At 39.2% G+C, this 24374-nt stretch overlaps 1 protein-coding gene across 2 annotated transcripts in view; it reads right to left on the reverse strand.

Moving 5' to 3' along the window:
* npepps (aminopeptidase puromycin sensitive) overlaps positions 1-24374 on the reverse strand; it is a 221343-nt gene that overhangs the window by 25281 nt on the left and 171688 nt on the right. For both annotated transcript variants that reach the window (XR_011955143.1, XM_072561298.1), the window contains exons 16-18: positions 21792-21926; positions 14224-14443; positions 7024-7166 (exon numbers count right to left, since the gene is read on the reverse strand). Coding sequence is in view for 1 of the 2 variants with exons in the window: in XM_072561298.1 (XP_072417399.1) it covers positions 7024-7166; positions 14224-14443; positions 21792-21926 (498 nt within the window). In the remaining variant the exon portion in view is untranslated. The remainder of the gene's footprint in view (positions 1-7023; positions 7167-14223; positions 14444-21791; positions 21927-24374) is intronic.

Below are 24374 nucleotides of genomic sequence, written 5' to 3' on the forward strand. Positions count from 1 at the left end.
TAGACATCACAAACAACTTTAACACCTTTGGTGCTCTCAGTAGTACACAAGAGATTAAATGAAGCAGTGTTCACAAATTGGAAAATCACAGCTTTCATTAACTCTCACTAACACCAGCAACAGGAATATGCTCCCGTTGAACAGAAGATTGTAGAGTCTTCCAGAAAAAAATCAGTTAGCCTGCCTTATCCCTTGAAAAGACAAAGTCAATTAGTTGTCCAAAGATTTGCAATGCTTTCTCCTTCAGGCATTTACCCAATTCCTTATTGAAAATGTGCTTCCATCAACCTTTCAAGTTGTTCATTCCAGTACCTAGCTTGTAAAAAACAAATCCCTCTAATAAAGCTACGCCTCTGTTGGCCTTTAATCTGAAATCAGTGTTTCAGGTTAATGATTCCCTTCCGAGTCATGGAAGTACTTTTCCTAATTATTCGAATAAAACCTTTCATAATTTTGAACACCTTAATTAAATCTCCCATTAATCTTCATTGCTGTAAATGAGAACAGTCCCAGCCCCCTGAAGATTATGAATACTTTTATTGCTAAGCTTGACAATTTTACTGGAGCACAGTTTGAACAAGAGCTGGACAAAGTAAATTGCATTTATATAGCACTTAAACACACTAAAGGTCATATTGCTTTAGAGGCAAAAACAGATGCTGAACAGAAGAAGGACTAATGGAGGCATTGAAGATGAGGTTTTTGAAGTCAGAGTGTTAATGACTCAAATCCATTCCATTTCAGATTTTGTTTTCCATTTTAAATTCTCCCATGACAAATGCCATCTCCCTGTGCCCTTCAGTTATTGCACAACTTGATATCTAGGTAAAATATTGAAGTTTGCGCAAAAGATAATGAGGACCCTTTTTAGATTATTTAATCAAATGATTCTATCCCACACCTCCACAGGATCCTCCTGCTCTTCAGAAGGTGCAGCATAACACCAGAGCAAACCTTGTTTTAAATGTTAGCTGTCCAACAACTTTATTTAAGCAGGTACATCTTTGGGACTTCTTTATTTAAATAAAACTCTCTACTGCAGCTTGGACCACTCTCATGGGTGAGACCCAACTTCTCATACCTTTGAGAGTGTCTTCCCTTGCCGCGAGATCTAGGTAAGCTTTCGGTAATGCACCTGGGAAACGCAGAGCAAACCCTGTCTGGAAATTGCTTTTAGCTACTGGACTTAGGCCTTCATAAGATCTCACTCCAGTCCTTGAAAGCAATAGAGCATCACATGAGATCTTGTTTTAAGTTTAAAATAAGAAGTGAATTGATCTGTTAATAAAAATGAACACACATAAGAAACAGTTGTAATATAATGTAACTGCAAGTAGACAGAATAGTAAAAATATCACAATTCTAAGAACTAAACTAATTCTTTGCAAACAACAGTTTATTTGTTCTCGTTTAGGAATATCAAATTGGCAAGATTGACTGGTTATTTCTCAGATTTTAAAACAATTTCTTCCAGAGGGATTTTGCAAATGTCCCTAACTTAAACAGAATATTATGTTACTTTTGTATCCCAGGAGAGTTATCTGGGCTTCCTGGATTTTGAGTAGCTGACCTCTTAAATTAAAACTGAGAAATACGAATTAAATCATCAATCTCATAAAATTGATAATGCTTATCTCAGACACCATGAGAATAAGCTGACCACAAACATTTGAACTTTAGCCCTTTTGTGTTTTAAAATGATCTTATTCAGGAGTCAAGTAGGTGTCTGGATATGTTGCTCTGCTGCCTGATTATATAATTCCCAATAATTTGTTAATTGGATATAACAAAGATCATCAGAAGAAATGCTAAGACGACAAAGTAAAGGGAATTAAAAATCTTGCAGAATTAACCTGAAAACCTGGGTCAACACAGACAATGACATAAATGGCAGCATATCTCCCATTCCTAAACAAATTTGAAGAGATCCACCTGCCAAGTGTCGGTTTGCTAGGCAACTCATTTACTCGCCTAATTTAGCTTTCAGCAGACACAATCAACAGTACATGTACATCACCCCTCCAGCAAAGCCCTCCTGCCATGTGTGGAGATGCCAGCTCAATAGAGGTGCCAGCCCTGCTACCCCTCAATCCCAAAACAAACTCCAGTAGAAGACTGGGTGGTTATTGAAGGCATATGCTCCATGCCCAATGGTGGAACCATATAGAGTGTAACCATAATTACTTCCGTAACACTGATTATTTCCACTGTGATTGTCCTGCCAGCTCTGGCCTTTATTTATAATGAATTTTGAGGTGTCCATGTGCACTGTCCAACTCTCCTTGGGGGCTTTCAGCCTGATATGCCTGTCACTCAATAGGCTTTTATCCTTGGGAACTTGCTACCTTGAATGGGTTGTAAGTAAGGAGCTGGGCAATAGGACACTATGTGTCAGAAGATGGCAACAACAGGCACGGCAATGACTTTGGTGGGCTGGAAATCTCCACATGGGCCCTGAGATCCCATAATGAAGCTAACACTGAAGTCCTGGTGCTTGCTGGAAAAACCAACATTGATTTGTTTCTTGCCTCCAAGGTTCTCTTCAATTCTGTACATGCTAATTTATGCTCCTAATTTGTGTTGAACTGTATTAGATGCCTTTTGGAAGTCCTCAGAGACAACATTCATACATATTCCACCATCACAATGACAATGATTCAAGAACGTGACCACAATCAACTTCTCATGGGCAATTAGGGATTGGCACTAAATGCTTGCTTTGTCGTAGCCCACGAACAAATAGAAAATAAAAAGTTAACAAAACAAAAAACAGAATCAGATTAGTCAGACATTACCTGTCTTTCACCAATCCTCAACACTCAGTGATCATTTGGAAAATAACAGTTGATCATTAACTCAGTCTCTGATTATAACTGCAGTGACTTTGCACATCTACCTTTTAAGAGATGAAGGGTTCACTGGCTGGGTCAAACATTTATTGACCATCCCCAGTTGCCCTTGAGAAGGTGGTGGAAAGAGTTGGAACAGTTAGGCAATAAATTAAGTAGAACTTCCAAGATAACAATCTCAAGATTACTATTTGAGGCACAGGCAAACTGACACAGGGTAAATAAAGTCAAAAATCACACAACACCAGGTTATAGTCCAACAAGTTTATAGGAAGCACTAGCTTTCAGAGCAGTGCTCCGAAAGCTAGTACTTCCAAATAAGCCTGTTGGACTATAACCTGGTATTGCAATTTTTAACTTTGTACACCCCAACCAAACACCGGCACCTCCAAATCAGAAATAAAGTCAGGGAATGAAATGCATGGCTCAAAGACTGGTGCATAAAGAATGGATTTCAGTTCATGGGGCAATAGCAGCAGTACTAGGGTGGAAAGGAGCTGTTCCAGTGTAATGGGCTTCATTTCAGTTGTCCTGGGATGAGTACCCTAATGAATTGAGCAACTGGGGCTTTCGATGAGTGCGTGTAAGTGCTCATGGATGACCAGGCAATGCGGCTGTTCGGGAGAGTGAAATCGGAAGCAGCATTGTAGCTATTTAGATCATGAAACCCAGAGGGGAACAGACTGTACAAACATAGAAAAATAACAGCAAATATGGTCAAAGGGGGAAAAATGTTAAAAGGGCCAATTAGTGACTTTTTAAACCCTTGTAGTATTTTAACTAAAAAAATGAATTAATAGAACAAATAGAAAATAATGGGTATGATGTGCTAGCCATTACAGAGACAGAGTTACATGGAACTCTAATCTGGGAACTAAATATTTGGATTATGAGATTTTTCAAAAAGACAGGTAGAAGGACAGGGTAGCTTTGTTACTACGAGATGAAAAAGGTATGACAGCAAGAAGTAATCTGGATTAGAAGATATAAAAACAATATGGTTGGAGGTAAGAAATAAAAAGGGGTAGACTACATAGGTGAACGTAGGTTATAAGCGGTCTAGAAGTAACTATGCTGGAGGACAGAATAAATCAGGATCGAATGAGGGTACGTAAATAACAAAGCAATACATTAATCATGGGTGACTTTAATCTTCATGACAATTGGGAAAATCAAAACAGCAGAGGTAGCCACAGGAAAATTTCATAGTGTATATTCAGGATAATTCTCAGAATATACTGTGGATCCAAACAGGAACAGAATCTGGTAATGTGCAATGAGGCATTTTAAGTATAAAAGATCGCCGAGGTAGCAGTAACCATAAGACAGTAGAATTTAGCATTCAGATGAGTGCGAGAAACCTGGATTGGAAATAATTATGCTAAACTTAAATAAGGGTAATTAAAAAGCAATAAGGGCAGAGGTAGCTGCAGTTGATTAGGAGATGAGATTAGCCGAACAGACAGCATGCCAACAGGGGCAGACATGTAAGAAAATAGTTCATGACTCAAAGACATAGTCCACTGAGGAAGAAGAATTTGAGGAAGTAGTTCGTGGTTAATCCAGAAGGTTAAGGGTAGCATCAAATTGAAAGGAAAAAAAAACAAACAATATGGAAACAGTCAGTGATAAGCCAGAGGAATGGAAAAGTTTTAAAATGAAACTTTGAGGGTAAACGATCATCAAAAAAAGACAGCAAGAACTTCATTAAATATATAAAAAGACAAGGGCCAAATGAACATCTGTTATGTAGAGTATTGGGCTGGAGAAGTTATAATGGGGAACCAGGAAATGGCAGGGGAGTTGAATAAATACTTTGCATTAGTTTTCAGGGAGAAGACACGAATGCCATTCCAAAAGTAATGAATAATCAAGGGTCAGTAAGGGTAGAGGTAATGAATGTAATAAATACCACTAGAGAAAAAAATACCAGGAACTAAACTACTAAAGTAACAGGGCTCAAGTCTGCTGGATTTGATGAGCTGTTTCCTAGGATATGAAAAGAACTAGCTACAGAAACAGTGAAGGCACCAATAATAATCCTCCAAGGATCCTCAAATTCTCAAAAAATCCTGGACGATTGAATAACTACTAACGTAACACCCTTAACTCAAAGGGAAGGAGACAAAAACTGTCAGCTATAGAACAGCTTAACATTTGTCATTGGGAAATGCTGGAGCCTATTATAAAGGATGCAATAGCAAAGCATTTAGAAATTTGTAATATAATCAAACAAAATAAGCAAGACTTTATGATTGTCAAGCATAATTTCCCAAATTTATTTGAATTCTTTGAGGAGGTTACAAGCAGGATAGGCAAAAGGGAATCAGTAGATGGATTAGGTTTGGATTTCCAAAATATGATAAGGTACTGCATAGGCGGCTACTTAATAGCCCACAGTGTTAGGGTAATATATTAATATGCGTACAGGATTAGCTGGTTGATGGAAGACAGAAGATTGGGATTGGAGGGCGGGGAGGGGGGCAGTTTCAGGATAGCAACCTGCAACTCTTGGAATGCTACGGGGATCAGTGTTGGGGCTACATAATTACAGAATACGTTCTTGACTTGGATGAGGTAGGTGAATGTAGTATTGCCAACTTTGCAGGTGACACAAAACTAAGTGGAAAAGCAAATGGTGAGGATGATAAAAATAAATCTACAGAGGGATTTGACCAGGATAGGTAAGCAAGTGAAAATGTGGCAGGTTGGGGTAGATGCCTGATTACCCATTATCTGGTTAGCCAAACATCCATTGAAATTCTAGAGGACAAGGTAGATAATGAGGTTGTTTCCACTTGTGGGAAAGTCCAGGACCAGAAGACAATCTCAGAGTAAGGAGTCACCCAATTAGCTCAGAGATGAAGAGGGAATTCATCTTTCCTGGTGATTCTGTAATTCCTTAGTGTGGAGTGTTATAGAGGCTGTTTTTTTAAAAACGTGTATTAAAGATTATGAATGACAGAATTTTAATCAAATCCCACTAAAGCAGATAGTGGAATTTGAATTAAATAATCTTTTTTAATAAAGAAAATAAATCTGCAATTAAGGGCCTGATGACAACAGTGAAATCATTGTTGATTGTCAGAAAAAATACATCTTTTTCACTAATATCCATTTGGGAAGGAAACTGCTGTCCTTATTGGGCTGGTCTACACGTGACCCACAACAATGTGGTAGACTTTAACTGCCCTCTGTAAAAAGTAGGGAGGCAATAAAAGCTGGCCTAACCAGCAATGTTCATGTCCTGTGAAGAATTAAGAAGACACTAAAGAAATGAAGTGGACTTGAGGATTAAAGATCTGCCATGATCTCACTTAATACCAAAGCAAACCTGAATAACTTAATGGCCTATTCTGTTCCTCTGCTTCTTGGTGAGCTGCCTTCTCGAATCCCTGCAGACCAATCTTGCTCCTATCTTAAATAACCAGTAAGGTTTTCAGTAGGTATCAGGCTGAATTTGTTCTTTGATATAACTGACAAAAGCATTTCAGAACTTCAATGATAGCTGGATCTTAATTATTTTTTACACAGTTTCCTCTTTTTCATCAAGTTCAGTAGATTGGTCAAACCAGCATATTTTGGAAATTACAAATAAAACTAAAAATCACACCACCAGGTTATAGTCCAATAGGTTTATTTCGAAGTAAAAGCTTTTAGAACGCTGCTCTTTTGTCAGGTAGCTAGTGGAGCAACAAACCTGTTGGACTGTAACCTAGTGTTGTGTGTTTTTTTTTAAAAACTTTGTCCACCCCAGTCCAACACAGGCACCTCCACATCAAATAAAACCAACAGACTGCTGCTTGATAGCCCCAGAAAAAAACTCAATGTTTTAAGAGGAAGCTAACAAATGGCTCCAAAAACAGACAACAGAATAACGGAACAGCTCCAACTCTGACAAACATTTGAACTATTTGGCTATGGTTCTCAGCAACTGCTGAGCAATCAACCAAATATTATCTATCATCATAATTTATCAAATTAAGGAGGCATACGATTTTGCTGAGTGAAACATTTTAAAACTTATTTCCCAAATGAAAATTCAAGAAATTGATACCAATAGTCGTCCTAGGTAAAATCTTTTCAACTTTTAATACATTCTTCTGCCCCCTAAATAAGGCAAAAGAAACACTGTATAAAAGCAACTTCAAGTATTAAATGAACCCAAACTTACAGGACTTCGTAGATCAGCAGACAAGATTTGTTTTCCTTCAACATGATCCTTAAACCTACGTCTTGCTTCGTCTATGGTTGGCTGGTGCCCAGCTTTTCCCAACTTTCCAAGGACTAAGCCTCTCAGGAGTGCATCTAGGTGACCTGAGACAGAAATTTAAAACAGGAGCCCATTAATGGTATTTTTTTTAAAAAAATGAACCTGACCATAGATATCCAAATTATCTTAATATCAACTGAGTCGTTAAGCTTACTATACGCAAATATAAACACCACATACCAAAAATACTGCACCCATATCAACAAAATTCTTAGAGAATGCAATGGGACTGGGTTGAGTTGAGGAAGGAAAAAATTCCGTTTTTAAACCTTACTTGGGCTGTCACCAACAGGTCAATTGACTTTGGATCATTAAAGAGTCAATTATATTTTCTAAGATTGGAGTCATGTCTGGCCAGACTGACAGGAAGTGGATAATGCACTGGCTTTTCTCCGTAGCACAGCTGCCCTTTTACAATAATAATGTTTTTTTGTGCAGTCCTCAAGTTACTGTGACTGATTTCAAAAGTCACAAATGCTATAGTGGAATCTGAAACCACAACCTCCAGATTATCTTTCCAGGAGCATATTAAATATATATTACCATAACCCACTGTAAAACCTCTCTGTAAAATTCCTATCTATGCAAAGCACAGTGGAATAATGGGTTAAATATTTGAGGAGTGGCAATCGCATCTTCTGAATAGAGTGATTTGGGGCCTGGAGGTTGTAAATGCTCTGAGAGAGAGATGTAGTTGAGAGTGAGAGCTAAGTATAGGGTGAGTCGAATTCCACTATGTATTTAATAGTACAACTTTTCTTTAGTAGTTATTTTATCTAATTTCATCACGACTCTCCAAATTTCCCTGATTTAAATAGAGATTTTTGGAGGGTTCTCGGCAGCAGGGAATTGCCCATTGAAATCTTCAATTTCACAGACAATTCCTTTGGCGTTTGCTATGATGGAGATTCTGCAAGGTGCATACATGCAACTCCTATCTATGCTGCAATAAAACTGTCAGACTACCAGAAAATCTGGGTCAATATTTGTCCAGGACTTTTACATATGACTAGCCTTCCTTGACAGAGCATCATATGACTTGCATTACAGAACATACAAAAACTCATTACAACATATGCTGAGATATTTATAAATATTGGTAGGCAAAGCAAGGACAAAAACACACCGCAGACGTGAACTTGATCATTCCCAGGAATTCTGTTCAGACTTATTCACTGCAAGGAGTCATATTGCTAGTTCCAGGATTGTTAATGATAGTGTCTGTCAACAGAGCCTTGCATACAGTACATTGCTAATATTCTCCAATCTCTCTGCAGAAGTCTCTTTGAACCATACCTCACTGCATGGTTCAACAAAAAAATTATTACAGTAAAGACAAACAATTGGATTCAAGAGCAAATGATTCAGTATTTTACAATCAAAAACTTGTGGAAGACTGCAATATTTTGGCAACAATTTGTTCATGGTCTGTTAAATTCAGAAATTGAAAGAATGTGTCATGGAATGTCTCACAATACTACATCACTTGCCTTAACTATTAAGGATTAACAGTAGAATAAGACGGACGTGTCACGTCTCATCAACAGTAATTCATGAATTTTGCTGAGAGTTGCACCTTTGATTAATATTCTTAAATCCAACTTCTTGTGAATTTACCACCCCCTTTTACGGAACAACGACAACTGTGCCTTCAGCTGCCTGAGCCACAGCCTGCTGAAAATCCACTACAGCCTTTTCAGCCTTCCTCAATGTACAGTTCTTTGTCCAAATGTCTGGGACGCTCTCCAAATACCTCTTTTATTTGGCTTGGAGTCTATTTTATCCTCCTGCCTTAACGAACAGTTCTGACGTTTTCTATATTAAAAAGGTGTTAAACAAATTAAAACTATTTTAGAATCCATTTTATTTAGCTCTTGATTGAAAGCTTCAGTACCCTTGGACTTGCGTGTTTTGGCTGACTGAATTAAATGGTGGTTAGCTTGTTCTGAGAAAGGGTCACTGGACTGAAATGTCAACTCTACTTTCTCTCCACAGGTGTTGCCAGCCTGAGTTTTTCCAGCAATTTCTGTTTTTATTTCTGATTTTCAGCATCTGCATATTCTTTCTTTTTTTTGTTTAAATGGTGGTCAGTCTCATTCAACTCTGAACTAGTTTGAAATCCTATTCATAGCCAAGACAGTCATTTCCCTCCTTCACCAGTGTAAACTATTTTTATTCTTCTCCCACTGCTACAAAACCACTTTGCAACTCTCACTTATAGAACCAACTTTCTGCTGTTCCCAACACACCTGAAATGCTGTTGACAGCATCCTGTCCTACTGATTTATAACTCTAATCACCCATGACCTACAGCAGCTCAATGCCTCACAACACAAACTCTGCCCATAGTTAGGTCTTCCCACAGCCTTACTCCTTCTGCAAACACTTCAAAGGCTTTTGCTGATCTGTACTCCTTTAGCTGTCATCCTTCCAATCCACTATCTGCGGTATTTGACATCTACTTTCTTCTCCACACAGCTGGCTCCACTTCAAGCAACCCTATTCCCAAGTCTGCTCCATGCAACTGTCTTGCTCCTCACTCTACCCAACCAATGCAACCCTATTTCCAGGCCTGCTTCATGTACATTCAATTAGATTATGGTTAATTAGCAACTCATCTCCATCTGTTTCCATAATCCATGATTTCCCTGTTTAACAAAAAATCTACTGATCTGAGTCTTGGAATGGCTTATCTCAAAGCAAAGCTTTTTGGAGGGAGAGAGTTCCAGATTCTCTGGCCTGTTTTAACTCTAGATTCACGAGCCTGTGTGTGGAAAAGTGCTTCCTGATTTTGCCTCTAAGTCGCCTAGCTTGGAGTTAAAGATTATGTCTTATTTTGAATTCCTCCACAAAAGGAAACTTTCAATAATCCCAATGAATCCTTCAATCATTTGAAATATCTTAATACTGAATACCTGTCAGACTTTTAAATTTGAGGGAACAGATGCCAAATTCATCCAGTCTGTTTTTTAAGTCTTGGTTTTGTTCTGGTGAATCTGCGGTGTACCTAAAAGCTTTTTCTGCAGTGTCCAAACTGGAATCCAATAGTCTGTACAATGGAAGCATAATTTCATCACCTTTGACTTCCAAACTCCTTTGGTTAAAAAGGGAACATTCCACTCGCCAAGCTGGAAATTTGTGTTGCAGACGTTTCGTCCCCTGTCTAGGTGACATCCTCAGTACTTGGGAGCCCCCTGTGAAGCGCTTCTGTGATCTTTCCTCCGGCATTTGTAGTGATTTGAATCTGCCGCTTCCGGTTGTCAGTTCCAGATGTCCATTGCAGTAGCCGGTATATTGGGTCCAGGTCGATGTGCTTATTGATTGAATCTGTGGATGAGTGCCATGCCTCTAGGAATTCCCTGGCTGTTCTCTGTTTGGCTTGTCCTATAATAGTAGTGTTGTCCCAGTCAAATTCATGTTGCTTGTCATCTGTGCGTGTGGCTACTAAGGATAACTGGTCATGTCGTTTCGTGGCTAGTTGGTATTCATGGATGCGGATCGTTAGCTGTCTTCCTGTTTGTCCTATGTAGTATTTTGTGCAGTCCTTGCATGGGATTTTGTACACTACATTGGTTTTGCTCATGCTGGGTATCCCCCCTCCTCCACCCCACAGCTCACCAATAGGATAAACAACACACTGAGGAACCTACAAAAAAAAAACGGACAGATAACCAGGTTTGACCTGCAAAGAATGAAACCTGAAAGCAACAACACCCCCAGATTCTACGGACTACCTAAAGTGCACAAACCAGACATCCCATTCAGATCCATAGTATCACTACCAGGGACACCATCACACAAACTGGCTGAAGAACTACAGCAGAAACTGAAACACCTGATCAGCGGATCCAGACACACTATACAGTCAACACAGGAATTCTTGGACATTATCAGAAATATACACATAGACAAGGAAGAAACCTTGATCTCATTCGATGTAACGGCACTGTTCACCTCGATCGACAAAACCCTAGCCAGAGAAACAATAGCCAACCTGCTGGACATACAGAACAGACAACAGGACGTTGAACCTATCAACAAAGATGGCATACTCAAACTACTGGACCTGTGCCTCACAACACACTTCACATTCAACAATCAAATATATGAACAAATCAACGGCACACCCATCTCTGGACTCATAGCAGAAGCAGTAATGCAAAGGTTAGAACAAACAGTCTTACCGCAAATTCAACCCAAACTCTGGGTCAGATATGGGGATGACACCTTTGTAAGCATTAAAAACACAAATAGAGAACACACACCGGATCATCAAAGCCACACTCACAGGAATCTGATTCACGAGAGAGGAAGAAAAGGACAACCAACTCCCATTCCTAGGTGTTCTCTGTACCATCACGTCTAATGGAGAATTCAGCACAAAGGTATACAGGAAAGCCACACACACAGACCAAGTCCTGAACTACGAAAGCAACCACCCCAACACACACAAACGAAGTTGCGTCAAGACACTATTCAAAAGGGCCACAACACACTGCAGTACACCAGAACTGCAAAAAGAGGAAGAAGAACACCTATACAATGTATTCGCCAAACACGGATAGCCACGCAATTTCATTAACAGATGCCCAAGGGAAAGACAATGGAACAAGGACATGCCGCAACCCAAAGGACTAGCCACACTACCATACATCAAGAGCATTTCCGAACTGACAGCCAGACTACTGCGACCACTAGGACTCATAACAGCACGCAAACCAACAGCCACTCTCAGACAACAACTCACCAGAACGAAGGACCCGATACCCAGCATGAGCAAAACCAATGTAGTGTACAAACTCCCATTGCAAGGACTGCACAAAACACTACATAGGACAAACAGGAAGACAGCTAATGATCCGCATCCATGAACACCAACTAGCCACGAAACGACACCACCAGCTATTCTTAGAAGCCACACGCGCAGATGACAAGCAACATGAATTTGACTGGGACAACACTACTATTATAGGACTAGCCAAACATAGAACAGCCAGGGAATTCCTAGAGGCATGGCACTCATCCACAGATTAAAATCAATAAGCACATCGACCTGGACCCAATATACCGGCCACTGCAACGGACAGCTGGAACTGGATTAGTGGTGCTGGGAGAGCACAGCAGTTCAGGCAGCATCCAAGGAGCTTCAAAATAGACGTTTCGGGCAAAAGCCCTTCATCAGGAATAAAGGCAGTGAGCCTGAAGCGTGGAGAGAGCTGAAACTGACAACCGGAAGCGGCAGATTCAAATCACTATAAATGCCGGAGGAAACATCACAGAAGCGCTTCACAGGAGGCTCCCAAGCACTGAGGATGTCACCTAGACAGCGGACGAAACGTCTGCAACACAAATTCCCAGCTCGGCGAACAGAACCACAACAACGAGCACCTGAGCCACAAATCTTTTCACAAACTTTGAAGGGAACATTCCTTTAATCTTTTTAACTACCTTTATATCTATCTATCACAAATTTGGACCTAAACCCCTGCTCCTTTTTTGTTCTTAATCCCTTGCCATTATGAAAATATTCTGATCCACCATTTTTTTGTTCTAAAGTGGAGACTCTCACTTTCCCACATCAGTTAGCACTGCTGCCTCAAAGCACCAGCGACCCAGGTTCGATTTCAGCCTCAGGCGACTGTCTGTGTGGAGTTTGCACATTCTCCCCATGTCTGCGTGGGTTTCCTCTGGGCGCTCTGGTTTCGTCCCATGATCCAAAGATGTGCAGGTCAGATGAATTGGCCATGCTAAATTGCCCATTGTGTTTGGTGCATTAATCAGGGGTAAATGTAGGGGAATGGGTTTTGGTTTGGTTACTCCTTGGAGGGTTGGTGTGGACTTGTTGGGCCAAAGAGCCTGTTTCCATACTGTAGGGAATCTAATCTAAAATTCTATTAGTCATAAATTTGCAAACTCTCTTAGTGTATGTGCACCTTTTGTAACTTCTGCGTACCACCTACATAACATATTTCTAAGTGACCTTGTCAAAGTTAGATATACCATTTTATTCCTTTATGCAAGCCAGAAGAACATCTTAGTATATCAAACTGATCATAAAATAAATCCTATATCTCCAATTTCTTGGAGAAGGCAAAACAATGAGTTTATTCTTAAACAAAGCTAATACATATCTGATCGCTGGATACCCTCCTCCTGTGTTATCATTTTATAATGTGAGTTTTGAGAATATTTGTGAATATTTTCAATCAAAATTTCCCAGTGCCTGATAATCACCTTAAATCCATAAGGGTGCTTACCTCCATATGATGTTCTTCAACAGAGTTAACATAGGCAGCAGCCCTCTCCAATGTGAACATTTAATGTCCCTCCATTATTAATCAAGTCAGGCACATCTTTAGGTTCTAAAATAAACATTTCACTGTCTCAAAGTTTTCTTATAAACTAACTCTTAGTTGGGCATGATTACGTCGTCAATTTCTTTGATACTGGTGATAATCTCTCTGCTGGTTGAACACAATGCAGCATCTTTTTGCAGCAAAATCATCTTTTCCAAAGATCCTTCTCCTTATCACCTATATCTGTACACCCAGCTGAACCAGACCAGCCACCCCTTCAAAAGCAGAGACATCACTACCTGTAGCCGTAACATCAACAAGCCTTGATCTTCATCTTTGGCTGGTACACTATAGTATCAGTTTTTCACTTGAATACTAACGTTTAAAACTGATGCTAGTATCCTATGGTCTGTGATGAGTGGTTGTACAATTGGTGATGCTTCTTTTTTTAAAAACTCTTCATATGTGCAGATCATGTACAGACAAGCTGTCTCTAATTGGAAGAATGAGACTCGCAGACTTGCCCAATAATCAATTCTGATCTAGTAGGACAGAATATTGAAAGCAGACATGAAGGGTCACTTATCCCACTTTTTCTCCAAAGACCCTAACATATCAAAGGAAGGAAGCAACTTGATATTGCATGGCTCTCCCCAAGTGTAAAGGTGACTCCAGGTTGTAAACTGAAGTGTTCCACATTCTTCTGAAGTTGGATTCAATTGAAACAGGGAGAACAACCACCAAAGAATAAGATGGTTGCTTTAACTAGAGATCACTTGGAAATCATTATGGTTTAAAATCATACCCTCATTATGTTTTGGGTCCCAGCCAAGCTTCTGCCCAATGTTCAAGAACAGGTCAACAATAAACTCTTGCATTTCTTCATGAAAATCCGTGTGGGACATTAAGGTAGAAAGTGTCCCCAGATTGCAGCTTAAATCACTCCATACTGTGTAATTTGGCTCATTCACAAAAGCCTCCATGACTTTTAAAACTTCCACTGTGCCAATAATGCCAGCTCGAGCCTGAAAAATACAAAAAAGATAAATCAGGAGATCATTCATTAAAATCAAAAATTTAATCAGCTGGTTACTATCAATTGATTGTAACATAGTACAATGTTGCAAAATACTGCAGGGTGAATAATCAAATTTCCAAGAACTCAACTGAAGAAGAAACATGTATTTACATAGCACTTTTTGCAATAGCAGGATATCTGAAAGGGTTTCACAGTCAATGAAGTACTGTTAAAATGTAATCATTTCTGTAATAATTAAAATCCAACTATAGTAGAATTGGCTATTTCACAAATGACAGCCATTACTAGCAGATTCCCATTTGTATTGTGTGGCTTGGCTCGAAGTCACTGATGAAGAGCCTTGCTGCTGTTATTGTCAGTTAACTGTGAACAGTGCCAATTGGGATTTAGCAAGTTAAGGACAAATGAATCATGGAATTTCAGCAAAATCTGTACGAGTTTTAAATTGGTTTTATTAATGAGAATTTGCATCTGAATAGTCAATGATGGTATAATGACAACAACTTGCAATTATGCAACTTTAACATCGAATACCAGCTCAATTATGAACCCAAGTTAGCATTACTGACATTTTGATGCATTAACCCAAATGGATACGCCAGTATCGTACAGACCTTGAAATGATATTTCCGAAGAATGGCAAATCTCAGCCTTAATTTGAACTGTGGAGAATGTCAAATTGGCAAACTAAATTTGTTTAATTCAAATACACATTTCGGTTACCCAAAAATGCATTAAGAAAACACTGAAAAGACTCAGAATTGGAGTCAATTTCTGTCTGAGATGCAAACCAGCCAAAGAATTATCATTTCAAAATCTGCACATCCAACAGTCACCATCCTCCTGCACTGATGAATCGCCTCTTCTACTAGTTGTCTCAGTCAGGATGTAATGTCTACTTAGTGAAGCTAGCTGCCTCGTAAAAGTTAATTAAGTAAATAAGGGTTTAAAATTGCCAATCCACTATTTTACTTGTCGTTTTACCAAAGCTGTCAAAAAGCGTAAATGCATTCCAAGCTAATTGTGTGTGATTTGATGATGGCTTATCCATTTTTAATGTATAAATATGAACTTGTCAGAGTTCTGCATATTACAGCTGCACCAACTATCACTTTTGGAAATTCATCTTACAATGTTTGCTGCCATTTGAAGAAAGATGGCACTGAAAATATTTACAACAACATAGGAAAGATTTTACCTCACTCAAAACTCATTCATGCATACAGATCAAACCTAGTATGTCATGTTACAAGATCATACATGCCATTTCCTTAGACGTATAGGTTTGATAAAAGATTTGTATTTGTCCATCATTTGAGCATGCCTTGCTATCAGACTATATGCCAAATATCCCACATTGGAGTCTGAAAGACAAACTTCAAATAAGTTAACTTCCTTCTTTCTGGAGCAATTCTCCAAATGGATGTTGTAGTGTTCACAATCTGGATTTGAAGTAAATTCAAGTAATGAGTCCCAAACAAAAGACTCAAGACATTCACTCTGCTTCTCTCTCCAAAGATGTTCAAGACCTACTGAGTTTCTCCAGCATTTTAATTTCAAGTTCTTTCCATCATGCTGCGACAGAATGTTCACATCGTACATTTCATATTCTAAGGATATTCCAAAGCACTTCAGAACAGAAGATCATTCAGTAAGTTTAAATTTTGTGTCAAATCTTTAGTTAAAATTTGATCAATATTGTTGTTTTAAATACAAAAGAAAGATTTTTTTTCCTGAGAGTATAGATTTTATCCTCTTACCCCAGCTTTTGCCTCCTTAAAATGGCAAACTCAAACTCAGGGGTGGCAGTAAATGTAAGAGCTATCTCTGGCAGAGCAGAAAGTCATAGTGCTTTGTCACCAGGGCAACCATGAGCATTTTATCTAATGTCTTCCACTGTACTCGAATGCTTTGTACCCATTACACAAATTTGCTTCACATCCAGGTTGCGAACACTACGACATTCATTTGGACATGAGCCAGAGTTGCTATTTGGTTAACCTGGCAATTATCTCACAAACAACTCATCTGTATGCTAGTCACAAGACAGCAATTTAAAACATCTTCTACCTAAGTGAAATAATCATATGATTCAAGTATGCCAAAGTCTTTGAATAACAAGATACTTCTCCATTTTAGACCTGAAGGCTGTTCCACACAATCAACACAAATAAACAGATTCACCCTTTCAACAGGTAGCAAGGGAAGCAGAGATTTAAACAGAGTGTGGTGTTGGAAAAGAGAGCAGGTCAGGCAGCATCAGAGGAGCAGGAGAATTGATGTTTCGGGCAAAAGCTCTTTATCAGCAATGAGTCTTGTGGGCTAGGGGGCTGAGAGAGAGGGGGTGTTGGGTTGGGGGGGGGGGGGGGGGGGAAGGTAGCTGAGATTGTGATAGGTCGGGGGTGGGGGGGGGGGAAGGTGATGGATGGGTCAGGAGGGCGGTGCCAAGTTGGAGGTTTGGGGCTGGGATAATGGGGCGGGGGGGTGGGGGGAGGAGAACGAGGAAACTGTTGAAATCCATACTGATCCCGTGGTAGAATGAGGCATTTTTCCTCCAGGCGCTGGATGATAGTGGTTTGGCGATGGAGGTGGCCCAGGAGCTGCATGTCCTTGATGGAGTGGGAGGGGGAGTTGAAGTGTTCAGCCATGAGGCGGTGGTGTTGGTTGGTGCAGCTGTCCCAGAGATGTTCTCTGAAAGAAACCACAAGTAGGCGTCCTGTCTCCCCAATGTAGAGGAGACCACTACGTTTAGCACCTCTCCAATCTCCACAGGGTCTACACACAACTTCCCATTTCTGTCTTTGACTGGCCATATTCCTCCCTAGTCATCCTTTTATTCCTCACATACCTATAGAAAGCTTTAATGTTTTCCCCTTTATTCTACCTGCTAAAGACTCCTCATGCTCTCAACACTCTCTTTAAATCCTTCCTCGCTAATTTGTAACTCTCCATTGCCTCATCTGAACCACCTGACCTCAACGTAACATAAGGCACCCTCTTCCGGTTAACAAGAGATATAATTTCTTTAGTAAACCATGGTTCCCATATCTTATCACTTCCTCCCTGCCTGACAGCGGCATACCTATCAAGGACATGCAATATCTGTTCCTTAAACCAGTTCAATATTTCGACTGTCCCTATTCCCCTGCATTTTGCTACCCCATTCTATGCCTCCTAAATCTTGCCTAATCGCATTATAATTCCCCTTCCCCCATCTATAACTCTTGTCCTGTGGCATGTACCTATCCCTTTCCATCACTAAACTAAATGCAACCAAATTATGGTCGCTCTCTCCGAAAGTGCTCACCTACCACTAAATCAAACACCTGGCCTGGTTCATTACCAAGTACCAGATCCAGTGTGACCTCCCGTCTTGTCTGCCCTTCGACATACTGTGTCAGGAAACCCTCCTGTACACACTGGACAAAAGCTGAGCCATCCGACGAACCAGAGTTATAACATTTCCAGTCAATGTTGGGAAAGTTAAAGTCCCTTATAATGACCACACTGTTCCTTTCACTCCTGCCCAGAATCATTTTGCTAATCCTCTCCTCCACATTCCTGGAACTTTGCAGAGGCCTATAAAAGAATCTCCCAGCAGTGTGACCTCTCCTCTCATGTTTCTAACCTCAGCCCATACCACCTCAGTAGACAAGTCCTCGTCAAAAGTTCTTTCAGCCATTATATTGTCCTTGACTAACAAAACCACACCTCCCCAATAAATATGGAATTTGTGGTAGAGACTTCCAGCAATCATTTCAATTGTCCCAATATTTAGCTGAAGGCAACTGAACCTGGATAAGCAGTTTGATAACACAGGATCAGAGACTGTGGCGATGTAGACCGTGACATTACTGAACTGTTGGAAACTAACCCTATGATTCCATGTGACTGAGTATAGATGAAGCCCAAGGATGTATTCCTGGGTGATTTCAAAGGTCATAATTTAGGTAGAAAACAATGCATCACCATGAATGTCCCAGTGTGAAGTAATGGATAAGATTTACACCAAAACAAGGTATTCCCAAGAAGCTGGGCCAGAGAAGAAAAACAACCTTTTCCACCAACTTGACATTACATTATGCACATCAATTGTGTGGGATAGTTATACTCAGTGGATGCATATGGCACCGTGCTGTCAGTTGGATTAACAATTATAGGGGTGTAGAGATGTTAAAAGATTTTACAGCTGTTTGGTAATTGCAGAGTAGCAGCTCACAAATCAAACAGAATTATCAATTAAATTATCAGATTAAATTTGAGGTCATCACAGTGATACTGTGTAATGTAAACATCATGAGATTATGGGAAGACCTAGAAAAACCTGGCTGGATCTTTAATAGTCCATTCAGCAGTGGTCAAAGAACACGAAACATTCAAGCTTTTGAATTGTTAAAGAGAAGGGCCATAAGGGTAATTTCTAGTGTCAGATCACTGTTCTAAAGATTTGTCTGTAAAACTTGCATTTTTCAGCACTGAACAGACATGAATTGAATGAAATAGAAAATTAATCTCCAATACTACAAGTTAGACCATAACTGCATGTTAAGAAGAAATGTGTAAAAGTCCAGCTAAAAGAAATAAGTTCAGAACAGAAGACAGGAATACTACTTCTCACAAGACTGATTAATATCTGAAAATATGCAGGCAGGACAATGGAAACAAAATGAAAAGACAATCTGAAGTTGGGAACGGGGCTCTAAGTTTGTAATCATAGGTCCTGTATTCCCTGCCAAATTTGGTAAAGTGGAGTTGGACTCCCAAAGGTTCTTTAGTAGAACCTGCCTTAAAAGCTGGAGCGTGAAATAATACTCAGTGAATAAGTGTTTAATTTAGATGTCCAAAAGGAAACATAAAATACAAATATTTTATCAACATTGGATCATTTTCTTTTAGATTCTCAGCATCAAGTCTAATAACCCAGTTATTGTGATCCATTACGTTATTGAACAACATTTATTGTCGGCTTTAAGTATGTAAGCACTGAATGGTTTAATTTAAATCATATGAATTTAAGAAATGAGTAGGCCAGTTGACACTTGGAGTCTGTTCTGCTATTTGTTACGATTATGGTTGAACCACAACCTCAAGTCTACTTTTTCTACCCAATCCCCATATTCCTTGACTGCCTGAGTTCAAAGCTTTTTAAGATTGAAAATATTACAAATATTTTAAATGTGATTTTCAAGCAAAATACATCTTGCAGAAACGAAAAAGGAGCAATTCGAAATATCAAGGTGGCCGCGCCATTTCTAGATCATGACCGATCATCTCTCAATGCCGTTTCCTACACTATTTCCATATCCTTAAATGACATTGGTTTCCAGAAACCTATTGATTTCTGCCTGGAGACTACGCAATAATTGAGCTTCCATAGCTTTCGGTTTTAGAATTCAAACGATTCACCAATCTGAGATGATTATGAATTTCTTCACTCAGTCTTATGTGGTCTGCCCTTGTCTTGGGGATTTTATTTACTGATTCTACAGTCACCAGATATAGAAAGCATCCTATCGATAGTCCCCAGCATGCTCTTTAAGAATTTTTTTAAGTTTCAGTGAGATCGCCTGTCATACTTCGAAAATCGAGATAATAGATACCATTTCCTCAATCTCTGCTCTGAAGACAATTTGCCCAATTGAGGAATTAACTTAGTGAACCTCCTTTGCACTCTTGCTATTGCAAGCATATCCTTCCTTAAGAGAGTAGACAAAAACTGTACATAGAATTCCAGACGAGGTCTCGCCAACACTCTACACAAACTACAGCAAGCCAACTTTACTTCCACAAACAACTAATTTGAAATGAATGTCAGTGTCATATCTACCTTTCTAATTGCCTAACCTTCAGTGACTCATGGAAAAGAATAATCAGAACCTTTAGGACACTTGCACTTCTCAACTTCTTGCTATTTAAAAAACATTCTGCCTTTGTTTTTCCACCAAAAGTGAATAATGTCACACTTATTTATATTCCAGTAGATACATTAATAAGTTGGTAATTTTTTCAACCTCAATATATCACAAGAGAGACAAATCTGGAGATTAAATGCTTGCCTCTCAAAGTAAAAAATAGTAAACTGCCTTTTTTTGCTATTGTCTGTACTGGACATGTCAAAAGGTTTAGCATCGTTACAAGTTGTAAGCAACTTCATGCAGTCTTTTTCTGCTTTCTGTCCAAGAGAAGGAAAACTAAATTGTACAACTTCTAAAACATGCTAAAGAAATCACAAAGTAGATGCATATTCTCTGCAGAAAACTTAGGAACCTGAGAGGAACACGAAGCTTCCTTTATATTGACTAGAGTGACCTCATGTCTTACATTATGTAAACAAATAGCCTAAAAACTTTGATTAAGTTTTGATAGTTTGAAATGGAGGCGTTTAGTGTAAATATTTATTTATTTATTTATTTATTTATATGGATAAATTATTACTATCGGTTAAAATTTCTTCATGACATGCTAAATTCCTAATACTGGCAGCTCAATTATTAATCTAACACTGTCGACATTATTATTCAATGGTATGGAACCGAATCTTTCCAGCTTGTTGGCAGGAAGGCTGGCAATGTATTTCTTGCTACATCAAGAGAGGACCCCCACATCCCATTTCTGTCACGGAATATTGTCAACAGTGGGAAACTCAGTGGGGTGGCCGCCCACTGGACAGGTGAAAAATCCAGAACTGATCTGTTAAGAAACGATTGCTTCCCCAGATAAGCACTACTGCAGCACAATTACACCCCGGTCTCCTTCCCGCTACAACACTTGATCACAGTAGTCACTGCTGGGGATAGTGGGGGTGAGGCTACTGAGCTTCTTGACCCCTACTTGAGCAGAAGCCTGGTAATTGGCCACTACACACGAAACACCATCACAGAGGCTGCTACCCACTGAAGTCGTGCAACTTCAGTTTCCATAGAAAATTTCAAACCATAGGGAGATCATCACGATTAACATAACAGCTGAATTTGAACAACATTACCTACAGAAAGCCACGTAGGATCAAATTATTACTTGAATCAAACAATTCATTCAGAGCACTCAGACTACTCAAATGACTTCATTTGAATTTATGACTTACCCCAGCTATTCTTCTCGATGTGTAAAGAACCTGAACCACATGGATATTCAGAATCAATTTGTACTTGTTCAACTTTTTCAGAAATAAAGTGAATTTTGATCACAAAACAGATTATTTTGAAGGAATTTATATCTTTGGGCTTCTGCAAGAAATGCTTCACAAATCTCCTGTAGCCCAGATTCACACAAATTTTCAATAACACAAACAGCATATTCTACTGTGGATGTTTTCCAACTCACTTCCCACTTACCAGTGAAAACAAGTCATTTTGAAGCCCTAGCCGGTCTACAGGAGGGAGTGTAAGGTTCCGGATACTCGGTAGTAAACTCTCGAGCATTGTTGGACTGTACTGAATGCGGCAGAATCCCACAGTTCCTGGGTTCAACTAAAGTTAAAAAAACACAAAACATGATTCATGCACTCTCGTATGGAGACCTTGATGTACATCTATTCACTTGTCTAGAACATCCATTCTGGAGTTGGCAGTGCACTTCATTAGATAGATTTATATATAACTACCCGGGACCTGTACAAGTGATACCTAGTGAATACATGCATCGTTTGAATAATATCAATCTCATCAAATCACTAAATTCTGCAATGAAACAGCTAAGTTACTTCAGGTGTTCTGAAAATGTCAGTGTAATAGCACCACCTCTCGTGTTTTATGCTCTCAGTCCCATCAATTGACTTCAAACGGCTCTGTGGGAAAGAGGCTTTGCTCAGTTTGGAAACTGTGGGGAAATGAATGAACATAACTCAAGTAGACTTCAGAGATCAGATAATTATATAGATCACACCAGATTACTCTAGTTTCAAACTTATAGATTTGAATGACACAAGCCTTAAGTAGGTGCGCATCCATTAACGTTCAGCTGTACCAAGATGATTACTCAAATCCCAGTAAAGGAGAGAAATGAGACCCTTGTGCAGAAAGGCGGGAGGAAAAAAAAAACCCTGTTTTAAAACTCAATTTAATTCCAATGTGAATAGAGAAGGGAACCTGACCTGAATGATTGGTTTCAAAAACTCACATACATCAAACCTTTAGAAAATCTGTTACAACGGCAGTATGAGTTCTGCAACAGTTGTATCCCCACTCATTGAACAGAGGTTTGGGAATGACCAGATTTATAGATGAGCTAGCCATCAAGATCAGAACTATGGAAGTAGTCATCCCTTTTAATTCACGGTTCTCTTCACTGTCTCAGTTTATACACACACATTAATAGACTATCACATTGTTGATTATCAACAACTAATGGATGGATTTATGCATTGGTTGGGTTATAAAATATTCAGATTCATCTGTAAATATGAAGTTGTGCAGCAACTGTTTTGGAGACATGCAAATCATGTCTCCTGGCCCTACTTCAGTTTTTCCCCTCAATCGCTCTGAGGAGAATATGTGGGATCATGAACACCTCAATTGTACATATTATGCCTCTTGTATGTGAGACTCCTTGTACATTTTATAAATGATTATTCTAGATTTGTTAGATTTTGTAATTGTGCCGAATATACATTATTTGAGTAACAACCACCATAAATTGAAGTGCAGCACTGAATAATACAAACGAGTAAATTATTGTGCTAGATTATAGCTTGATGAAGGCAAAGTAAGTTACAACAAAGTTAGGCATTTAATTCTCAAGTTATAAGTAGGCCATGAGCTTGAAGGAGCCAATGCTAGAAGCCAGATTAATCAGTTGGATCTGAACACCTGTGAGAGGAGTACTGGATAGCCAACAGAAAATTTTGGTTTGAAAGGATTTGTACATTGGGTGCAACCCTCATGTGCATACACAAATCAGATAAGAACTATAAACGTAACTGTGTGCTGCTGTTTTTTTTAAAAATAGATCAGCGCACCATAAAAATGGGATTTTAGACTGTTGCCAGGTTTTCACAAACAGAACTGGGAAGATAGATGATCTCATAATATGTTTAAAGCTAAAGTTATGACCAGAGTGGATATGAACCAATGGTCTCTTCATACATGTGGTTTTTAAACTTGTATCTCTCCATTATCAAGAACCAAATTATTACATATCGCAACAGATCAGTTTCTGATCCCAAGATAAATCAGTTAATGATGACCCCGCTTAAAAATAAAGAAGTTTAATTTTACCAGAAAATTAAGATCCCAACTAATACCTAACTAAAATCCCAAATGCACTCCTTCTATTGAAGGACAATATTAGTAAGTCTATTTGACATTTCACCAAATTTCATCCAAATAAATAACATATTATGGCTGTCAACAAACTCATGAAGCAAACTAGCTCTACATACATTTATATAAAAAAGGACTTTGGATATGCACTGAGCATATGTTAAAATTGTACAGATATTGGTTCGATCGCATTTAGAATACTGTGCACAGTTCTGATCGCCACGTTACCAAAAGGATGTGGACGATTTGGAGAGGGTGCAGAGAAGGTTTATGAGGATGTTGCCTGGTATGGAAGGTGCTAGCTATGAAGAGAGGTTGAGTAGGTTAGGTTTATTTCCACTAGAGAAAAAAAGGAGATTGAGGGGGGGACCTGATTGAGATTTACAAAATCATGAAGGACATAGACAGGGTGGATAGAGAAAAGCTTTTTCCCCAGGGTGAAGGATTCAATAACAAGAGGTCATGCTTTCAAGGTGAGAGGTGAAAAGTTTAAGGGGGGTACACACGGCAAGTACTTCACACAGGGTGGTGGGCTTTTGGAACGCATTGCCAGCAGAGGTGGTAGAGACAGGTATGGTAGATTCATTTAAAATACGTCTGGACAGATGCATGAGTAGGTGGGGAGCAGAGGGATACAAATGCATAGGAATTGACTGA

Source organism: Chiloscyllium punctatum, chromosome 42, assembly GCF_047496795.1.
Source record: "Chiloscyllium punctatum isolate Juve2018m chromosome 42, sChiPun1.3, whole genome shotgun sequence".
Lineage (NCBI taxonomy): Eukaryota > Metazoa > Chordata > Chondrichthyes > Orectolobiformes > Hemiscylliidae > Chiloscyllium > Chiloscyllium punctatum.